Genomic DNA, 11061 nt, shown 5'->3' with positions numbered 1-11061 from the left:
AGAAGAAGATTTTTAAAGATTTAGCTATTTTCCCCCTATTTGGCCCCGCCCCTCTGCCCCCAGGGGAGTTATACCCTCCGTTTATACAAAACTGGGAACCCTTTGGCCAATGATGCTTCTGACCAAATTTGGTCAAAATCCTCTGAGCCATTCAGGACAAGTAGCATTTTAAAGGAAAAAGTTGACGGATGCTGGACGCCGGACGCTGCACCATGGGATAAGCTCACTTGGCCCTTCGGGCCAGGTGAGCTAAAAATTGATCAGTATTTATATATATATACCTTACAGAGATGAAAATTTTCAGCTTATTTCAGAATTTTGGTTTACTGCAAACTTTAGTAAATTTTCCCATAGAAGGATGAAATTATCCAATTAAAAAACGTTTTGCCCATAAGACAACTTTTCATCTCTGATCCGATACCATAAAATATGACAATTTCACAAGTTATTTATAGTGATTTTATTTTTTTAATAAATTGATAATAAAAAAAATGATTGTATATACCTATAGTATATTACATTTGTATAAACACATATATACCATTCAACATAATAAAGAAAATTGATCTCTGTACCAAATAGAATCACCAAGTTTATCTAGATTTGCGTAATAAATAAAACAGAATCTTTCTCTAGCCACAATTACTAATGTCAAATGAAACCTGTCTAATCTGGAGAGCGAGTATTCAGACTAGCTGTATACCCTGGAAATACAATATATTATCGTCATACCATTTCAAACTGATAACAACTATAGACCTGTATGTTTCAACATCAGGGTGATCAACTGACTATTAGATATGCTGTGTCCCATTGGTTTAGACAAGACTTGTTGTATTTCTAAACATTTTCTTCGGGTTGGTAAGTATGGATTATAAAAAGTTCTTTTTACACAACCAGTAAGATTTTCCATGTGACGTTTCGATTGTTGAGTTAATTGAGATATTCTCCTACTAGACCTCTGTAGAATGGTTGATATCAGTTAATTGAGATATTTTCCTACTAGACCTCTGTAGAATGGTTGATATCAGTTAATTGAGATATTTTCCTACTAGACCTCTGTAGAATGGTTGATATCAGTTAATTGAGATATTTTCCTACTAGACCTCTGTAGAATGGTTGATATCAGTTAATTGAGATATTTTCCTACTAGACCTCTGTAGAATGGTTGATATCAGTTAATTGAGATATTTTCCTACTAGACCTCTGTAGAATGGTTGATATCAGTTAATTGAGATATTTTCCTACTAGACCTCTGTAGAATGGTTGATATCAGTTAATTGAGATATTTTCCTACTAGACCTCTGTAGAATGGTTGATATCAGTTAATTGAGATATTTTCCTACTAGACCTCTGTAGAATGGTTGATATCAGTTAATTGAGATATTTTCCTACTAGACCTCTGTAGAATGGTTGATATCAGTTAATTGAGATATTCTCCTACTAGACCTCTGTAGAATGGTTGATATCAGTTAATTGAGATATTTTCCTACTAGACCTCTGTAGAATGGTTGATATCAGTTAATTGAGATATTCTCCTACTAGACCTCTGTAGAATGGTTGATATCAGTTAATTGAGATATTCTCCTACTAGACCTCTGTAGAATGGTTGATATCAGTTAATTGAGATATTCTCCTACTAGACCTCTGTAGAATGGTTGATATCAGTTAATTGAGATATTCTCCTACTAGACCTCTGTAGAATGGTTGATATCAGTTAATTGAGATATTCTCCTACTAGACCTCTGTAGAATGGTTGATATCAGTTAATTGAGATATTCTCCTACTAGACCTCTGTAGAATGGTTGATATCAGTTAATTGAGATATTCTCCTACTAGACCTCTGTAGAATGGTTGATATCAGTTAATTGAGATATTCTCCTACTAGACCTCTGTAGAATGGTTGATATCAGTTAATTGAGATATTCTCCTACTAGACCTCTGTAGAATGGTTGATATCAGTTAATTGAGATATTCTCCTACTAGACCTCTGTAGAATGGTTGATATCAGTTAATTGAGATATTCTCCTACTAGACCTCTGTAGAATGGTTGATATCAGTTAATTGAGATATTCTCCTACTAGACCTCTGTAGAATGGTTGATATCAGTTAATTGAGATATTCTCCTACTAGACCTCTGTAGAATGGTTGATATCAGTTAATTGAGATATTCTCCTACTAGACCTCTGTAGAATGGTTGATATCAGTTAATTGAGATATTCTCCTACTAGACCTCTGTAGAATGGTTGATATCAGTTAATTGAGATATTCTCCTACTAGACCTCTGTAGAATGGTTGATATCAGTTAATTGAGATATTTTCCTACTAGACCTCTGTAGAATGGTTGATACCAGTTAATTGAGATATTTTCCTACTAGACCTCTTTAGAATGGTTGGATACCTGTTAATTGAGATGTTCTCCTACTAGACCTCTGTAGAATTGGTGATATCGGTTAAGGATATGAAGTTGCTATAGCAATGACGGCATATGTTGGGACAGACATGGATAACACTATATGCCCCAAATAATACGGAAGCTTAAAAACGCTATTTGAAAATATGTAAAATACCCAATAGAGAAATAGATATAAAACTATATCTTAAAAGCTTATTCAATTTTCAAAGGCTAATAGATGTAACTGAAAAATATCAAATTTCCAATATACATTAAATTCAATAACAAGTACAGAAGTTAGGAAAAATGTATTCGGAAAATTACTTTTCTTCCTTAATTATTACACATTTTTTCTTAATTTATTGTTATCAAACACTTAACAACATCAATACTGCACACGTTCTCAAGTTGGAAGTCTGGTCTATCAGAAATCAGTATTTAAATACATAGATCTATTGTCTACCATGTGTTTAATCTCATAACATAACATAAACCTGAACCAAGTGATGGAGGGGTACCAGGTATAAGCGTACATGACATTCACCAAACCAGTGCCATTACATGTACTAGAATTTAATATCAGACTTTTTTTTATAAAATAATGCTTGATAATAGCTACACATGTATGAGAAAGGTTGAAAGAATACACTTTTACTGCAAATAATTGATGTGTCATGAAAAATAATTTTAGATAGAATCAAAAAACTGCAGTAAATATTTTTTCCTTTTTACATCTTAAGTGACCAAAAGACTTCATATCTAAATCTCCTATCTCTCTGTCCATTCTCCCATTTCTCTGTCCATTCTCCTATCTCTGTCCATTCTCCCATCTCCGTCCAACTTAGTTTTTTTATTCACTATTGCAAAAAAAACAGTCTGAAGAAACACTTCAATTGTATTCAGTGCTTTTCATCCAAAATTGTTTTAGAATTAGACAATTGTTTTGGTATGAAATTCTTTTTCCTACGTATACATATTTTAAGAAAATGTTCTTTTCATAATGAAAAAATAAGTGACAATTCTTTCTATGAAAAAATATCAATAAGTGTATCGAGATTTAAGGATCCCCGTCCCACTGCCAAAAACTGTAACTAGGTATTGAAGACTGTTTAAGGATCCCCGTACCACTACTACAAACTGTAACTAAGTATTGGAGACTGTTTAAGGATCCCCGTCCCACTGCCAAAAACTGTAAATAAGTATTAGAAACTGTCATTTCCTGCACTTCTGCCGTTGCCATTTGCCATTTCTGGAAAAAAACACATTCCTTGTGGGACTTTTAACGCGAAAAAGTAAAGATGAACTAACAAAATATAGTCAGCAACAGTGTTCTGAGTGTAAATATTGAGTGGGGCAAGCACTGCAGCAGGTTTTTAACCCTGGACTTCAGATTGTTATACTATCACTCTAACCAAGGACTTAGGTAGCAGGGCCTCTGATCTAATTCCATGCTCTTACCAAACGAGCTATCTTGTCAATGGAAGTGGCCTTACCAAACTGTGGTACAGTTGTATTCCAGCGGAAGTTAAGGGGAGGTAACTGTATATAGGTAAACCAACAGTGCAGTGGGAGAGGGATCCTTAAGGAAGTTAAGGGGAGGTAACTGTATATAGGTAAACCAATAGTGCAGTGGGACAGGCAACCTTAACATCCTAATACCAACAAGTTATTGCAGTGAAGAGTTAATGTAAATATCCAAATGAAGCGAAAGCACCAGATGTATAAATGTGTTAATTAATTGTATTGAATCATATGTAAACTACACAAGGACACAAAATTCATGTATATAAGGTGTCATGCTGGTACATACAGTAGTTAAAATTAAACAGCGACACACAACAAAATCTTACTTAAAGTACATTCAAAACACATGCATTCATCTTAAACCTACATTATAACTTTTGATAAAAAAATTCCAGAAATTCTCAAATTCAATAATGGTATAAAAAGATTATTGTATTAATTGAGACACTAATAAAAACTTTGACATTATGAAAAGTTCTTTTTACACAAACAATAAAATTGTCAATGTGACGTTTCGATGACTAGTACGATATGTACACTGTCACCTTCATCAGACAACTGACCAATGAAGCGTATGCACACAAAGGTGTAAAATGTGTATGAGTTGTCCACAAAAACTATGTAGATTCGGATATGCTGTAAGCGTATGTACAATACTTGTTATATATGTACCGAAATGACTCGATTCAGCTATGCTTTGTTCAAGTGGCAGATAAAGGAAGCAGTCTGGATACGCCGCAGTGGGCCAGTTCTTAAATCGAGACGAGGGGGCTTAAAGAATCTCGCACATCTATGACCAAGTATCAAGAATCAAGTCATTTCGGTACGACATTTTACACATACTGAGTGTCCAATTTTTGGGCCCCAAAGCCTTTGGAAAACTTGATACGGGAAATGACTTTCAGACAGAAAAACTCCTTTTTGTAATTTGATCTTCTATTGAGAAGGGAGAATACTCCCAAGACAAAATAAACACCGAGTGGAACTCTTCTTCAGGATTAAACCCGAGGCAGTAGTACTCTTTACCTTAATTCTGGAAAAATAAAATGTTCCCTTTAGTTAAGTAAGTACCAGCCCTAATGTAACCATTGCAGATTTTTGGCTTTCATACATTCACAGCTTTCAAGCAGTATTCAAGGTCAACCTGAATCTTTACTTCTTTCTTTCTGTCACTTCTGTGGGAACTTGACCATTTTGAGGCTCTTTTATCTATTTTTCACCATCATTAACATCATTGTTTTTGTTTTTGTTCCCTCCTTTCTTTCAAGTGATATTCTTTCTTCCTGTATATCTTCATTCTTGCAATCAATCACAAATCCCTTTCAGTCACGCCATGCACAGCTAATTCCATGAGGACATTTTCCAGATAGTTTGGATCAGGGTATCCATGCCCAGAATAGTTCGTTCCGAATTCTGTTTTATGATGGATTTCATTCCAAGTAACAGTGTCACCTTCCCCTGTGGTGGTAGATGTACCGATCGTGAATGTCAGTCGTCTTTTCCAAGCCAGCATCAGGAGCTTCAATACCTATAAAATTTTCAAACTAAGTAATTTTTCTTTCAATCTTTGGATTAGCCAAAATGTAAAAAAAAATCTTCAATAATCTGAACCTAACAAAACAAGAAAAATGCCTCTACAGTGTAACCCACTTACTATATCGGTTATTATGATATATCGGTTATTATGATATCGTTGGTTATTATGATATCGGTCATTATGATATCGCTTATTATGATATATCGCTTAAAATGATATTTTCCCCATGTACCAATTTTTTCCTTCTTGAACTAAGCAAAAAAAAAAGTTTATTATGATATGGTCAAAGGTGATATTTTCTTTTATCTTAAAGTAGATTTGAAACATCAAATTGAAAAATTAAGTGATCAATAAAGCTTGCTCCATTACGTATTTAAAAACAAGCAATTTAAAGGTTTTGGCTGACCGGAAAATTTTAAATCCTACCTTGCGCCCCTTTTCATTGTCCGGAAGGAAACCAACTCTTGGGAATCCACGAGTGGAGTAGCGTTTTCCAGGGTGAGGATTATCGGGTCCCTGTACCCCTGGGGGAATGTGATAGAGGATCCTGATACTATGACAGTCCGAGTAGCTGGGTAGGGACTGGGGGATACGATGGTACTCCATCACACCCCGGGGACAATTCCCATGCTTTTCACCGTATATTGTCTTACAAGTTGGGCACTGCACACAGCCATTCTGCTGAAATACAGAGTGAAATTAGTACATAATAGATCACTATCCTCATGCCAGTCTTAACAGTAAAACTGTTCCAGCTGTCAGATATTCAAATATTTCATTTCAACCTTCGAAAAAAACGATCATATCATAAAAGCTTGGTTTCGTGTATAAGTTTCACATAAAATTGTTACGGAGTAATTTCCCCTCTCAAGGAATATAATATGAAACACTGAAATGGTCATATTTTATTAATCCTCACTGAAAATAAATACTTGTTTAATTAGTGATACAAATCATTATCAAATGTATTTTCAATATCATTTATGAAGTTCAACTTAGCAATTAGCACTTCCAAATAAACTTATCGCACCTCGGACAGAATTGTCGCATCTGATTGGTTAAAATCAGGTCACATGGTGACCCCCCCAACGAGACTATAGGGGTCAGTAAAATTTCTTAGGGGGCAATATGGCGGTCCTTGTCACTTTGAAATTAAAACAAATCAGGTCTAAAATAAGTCTTTCCAAATACCCCCGAATGAACACCTTCCTGTGTATTTTTTTGTACAGATTCGTCCTGACAAGGTTAAAAACTTTTGAAAACATTTATAAGAGTTGCCTCCCCTATGTCGGTTGAAAATAGTTGACTTCCCGCTTGACAGGATGTCAGGTACTATTTAAAAGCATCTCGGCGACTCAGCTTGTTGAGAAATATGGCACGATTTGGGCAGACGACCCGAGTAGAAATTGATGAAAAAAAGGAAGAAGATTCACGCAGAGAAGACGTTAAAATGTAACAAGGTCACAGTCATGACCTTTGGGGTTATGTCAAGGACTTTATTGGTTGAGTATGCATACCAAATATGAAGCCTTTATCTTATACAGTTCAAATGTTATACAGTTTTTAGATTAATTGCAGACACTTGAGCAAGACAAAATATGTCCGAGTAGTATCAAAAAGGGGGTATAAAAACTTCCTCGGTGCGATAAATTCGTTATAAGGTTTGTTACTGACCTACTATGGAACCAGAGAGAGTCAGTAAAATTCATAGGAGGTTCGGCCTTCTGACCCTCTGGTTCCATAGTACCTCGGTAACAAACCATATAACTAATATTATGGTGATGATACAGAATAAGTTTCCCTTGTTGCTACCTAATGGAACTTAAAGTTATTGGCCCCTTACCTTGGCTCCACTCTTAAACATAGAGGTGATTTAAAGTTATTTGCCCCTTACCTTGGCTCCACTCCAATCAAGGTATTAATACAGAGTTATGTCCCCTTACTTACTACCTAATGGAACTTTAAGTTATTGGCCCCTTACCTTGGCTCCACTCTTGTACATAGATGTGATTTATAGTTATTGGCCCCTTACCTTGGCTCCACTATAATACATAGCGTGATACAGAGTTATTTCCCCTTACCTTGGCTCCACTCTCATACATAGTGTTGATACAGAGTTATTTCCCCTTACCTTGGCCCACTCTTGTACATAGATGTGATTTATAGTTATTGGCCCCTTACCTTGGCTCCACTCTCATACATAGCGTTGATACAGAGTTATTTCCCCTTACCTTGGCTCCACTCTCTAACAAAGAGTTGATTTATAGGTACTTCCCACTTACCTTGGCTCCACTATAATACATATAGCATTGATACAGATGTATTTCCCCTTACCTTGGCTTCACTCTTATACATAGCGTTGATACAGAGTTATTTCCCCTTACCTTGGCTCCACTCTCATACATAGCGTTGATACAGAGTTATTTCCCCTTACCTTGGCTTCACTCTCATACATAGCGTTGATACAGAGTTATTTCCCCTTACCTTGGCTCCACTCTCATACATAGCGTTGATACAGAGTTATTTCCCCTTACCTTGGCTCCACTCTCATACATAGCGTTGATACAGAGTTATTTCCCCTTACCTTGGCTCCACTCTCATACATAGCGTTGATACAGAGTTATTTCCCCTTACCTTGGCTCCACTCTCATACATAGCGTTGATACAGAGTTATTTCCCCTTACCTTGGCTCCACTCTCATACATAGCGTTGATACAGAGTTATTTCCCCTTACCTTGGCTCCACTCTCATACATAGCGTTGATACACAGTTTGTGGAACATATGAGTACACTTGCTGAGCTGAAACACAACGGTAGCCTCCTTCTGTTCTTCCCCGTATCCCGACGGATGTGTCAGCTTTTCACAACAGATACAGCAATCCTACACATAAACAATTTTTCAATTTGAGACTTGAGGATTTCACAAACATACCTGCTCAATGACTAAATGAATTTTAAAAAAATTATTCCTGTAGACAAAGGTATTGAAATATTCAAAAGAACTGACTTAAATTTTGTGTCTTCATAATCATTAAATAATATTCAAATTATTTCCAATACCGTAAAAACCCATGTAATTTGCGCACTTTTTTTTCAGAAATTTAATACCCAAAGTGGGGGGTGCGTAAAATACACAGGTATAGAAAATTTCAAGTTTTTTTCAGGAAAAGATCGACGATTCTGGGAGATCGCCATCTTGGATTATTTCCCTTATTTATTATACACGGAACTCTAAGACAAATGACGGTCAACAAATTTATTTATGTCAAACATTAATAAAAGATACATAACGTGTTGTTATGTGAGTTTATGTGAAAAGTATTATTAAATAGGTAACCGTTAACAAAAAAAGTTTAGCCAAATTCCTATGCCAGAGAATCGCCGATCAACTTACGACATTACGTTTCGACATCTCGGTGCGTTTCCCCATACTATTACGAAAATGTAGTTGTTCAATTTAAGCTCCGTTCCATGTAAGTTCTGNATCGTAATTATGATCAATAAAAGGTATCTAATTATGTCTTTCACCAGGAGATATGCACCAGCGGTTATTAAACATCGAATTACTTATTAATTGATATGTTTTTGTAAGCAAGTAAATGTTTTATGTAAAATATTGCTAAAATGAATTGATATATGTATGCCGATATGCGCACACGTGTGTGTCATGTGTGATCAGATAATTCAAAGAAAACAAGCAACAAAATACACATTTTACGTAGTTTCTTCTTGGTTTTAAATATCATTTTACATCAATGAAAAAAAATTCATAGAAATATATTTTAAAAAAAATTATTCAGAGATCGATTTTCGGAGCATGAACATCGGTTTTTTTCCAGATTTTTTGGGTGCGCAAAATATTTGAGTAGAAGCTTTTTTCCAGATTTTCAGCCTCAAAAAGTACCTGCGCAAATTACACAGGTGCGCAAATTACATGGGTTTTTACGGTACATGGATGTACGTTTTCAATTTTTCTATGTCTTTGAGAGACTTGTAAATTTTATGTCAGGGCTAGTAAAAAAATAATTTTTGTTGCAATGAATTTTCATATATAAAGGATCTTACATGAGTTTCCATTTCATATGAGATTTATGAAACAAGTCTAAGAATTTATCAATAAAAAATGAAATATTTGTGACGAGTTTCATAAATTTCATATGAATGGAAATGATAGTAAGATCCTTTTTATCACATAATCAAGATTTGTTGTATTTATTCGCGTAAATCTACAATTTTCATGCAACCTTGAAATGTAAAAAGCCACCATTTTGACTCCAGTGCGTAAGTCTGTGACGTCATGTACTTGTCCTAGGCGTGACGTCACAATTGAATCAATTGAGACTTACAACCAATCACAAGGCTGATAGGTCACATACTACATGGGTTTAATGCGTAAAATATGAAACGGGTATATTCCCTGGATAACACAGTACATTATGTGATAAAAGTATATAACAGAAAGTTGTTAATTTTCTCTTCCTTGGTTCTATCCACGGGACATACCTCCTCCTCTGGCGGGGTGTCAATGACTGTAACATATTTCTCTAACACCTCCAGTCCAGACTTGTCTGAAAATTCCAACAAATAGCATCCGAGTTACTTTTGATAGATCAACAGGTAATGTATTTACACGATCCACACTATGTTTACCTGACAAGCTTCAAAATGTATGCTTTTGGAAACGAGAAATTTTATTTCAGTACATGACTCTGCTATCCCAGAAGGTATACTTCCACACAATACTCTGCAACTGTGACAGGATTATATGAGATACACCTCAGACAAAGTGACACATTGAATGACAGACTAACTGAGGCCAAAAAAATTTGATAACTTGGTTCTCAGGCCCACGCGCATTTCATGGCACCGTGCGCATTGCCGATTTTATCGTGCAAGTAATAAAAAAAAAGTCATGAATGCGCCAGCCGCCATCTTTAAAAAAAATCTGAAAAATTGGTCCGCATGTCGTTATTACTCGTTAGTCACCTAAGTCCCGTAAACGTTTGAATAAAGGTAAGGATTGAGATACAGGCAAGCGTTAAAATGATTATGACTTATTAGTCTTGTGTACAAATGGCGCTCATTTCGGTACAAATAAGGAATGGGGGGTTCGTGATTCGCGTCTGGAACATCGGGGGGGGGATGGGGATTTTCGGAGGCTTGCTCTATGCCGGGTCTCTACACAACTATAAAAAGACAAGGTTATGTCCATAATGAACGCTTTACAAACTACACAATAAAAAAAAAATCGCCCTTGTCTCGTTATTGCCATGCAAAATGAGAACAAGAGGCCCATGGGCCTTAACGGTCACCTGATATATTTATACAGAGAGTTGATTTTGTTTTTAACATGAACAGAAATATTATTCAAAGTGACAAAAAACAATAAAACCACCTTACTCAATATCTAGCATACAGATTTCAGACTAAAAAGGATTTGAAACTAGCACCTCTGATCCTTAACAAGGAAAATGAAGAAATTTTAGCACACTGACTCCTTTGAGCCCCTTCCATCTATGTAGAGTACTTGATTCTACCATAAATTTTCAAAGTATCAAACTGTCAATTCAAGGTTATAATTCCAATCAAGTTATTAACATGTAAT

General features: G+C 35.5%; 1 protein-coding gene across 1 annotated transcript in view; it reads right to left on the bottom strand.

The window, feature by feature from the left end:
* Positions 1-3521: 3521 nt before the first annotated feature.
* Positions 3522-11061, bottom strand: part of LOC110452720 (E3 ubiquitin-protein ligase DTX1-like) — a 33123-nt gene continuing 25583 nt past the window's right edge. Inside the window, exons 5-8 of the mRNA XM_021501368.1 lie at positions 9960-10024; positions 8191-8337; positions 5883-6137; positions 3522-5447 (exon numbers count right to left, since the gene is read on the bottom strand). Coding sequence (XP_021357043.1) covers positions 5229-5447; positions 5883-6137; positions 8191-8337; positions 9960-10024 — 686 coding nt within the window. The 3' untranslated portion in view covers positions 3522-5228. The remainder of the gene's footprint in view (positions 5448-5882; positions 6138-8190; positions 8338-9959; positions 10025-11061) is intronic.

Source organism: Mizuhopecten yessoensis, unplaced genomic scaffold, assembly GCF_002113885.1.
Source record: "Mizuhopecten yessoensis strain PY_sf001 unplaced genomic scaffold, ASM211388v2 scaffold6847, whole genome shotgun sequence".
Taxonomy (NCBI): domain Eukaryota; kingdom Metazoa; phylum Mollusca; class Bivalvia; order Pectinida; family Pectinidae; genus Mizuhopecten; species Mizuhopecten yessoensis.
Note: the sequence above shows the minus strand (reverse complement) of the source record. Positions and strands in the feature narration are given on the sequence as shown.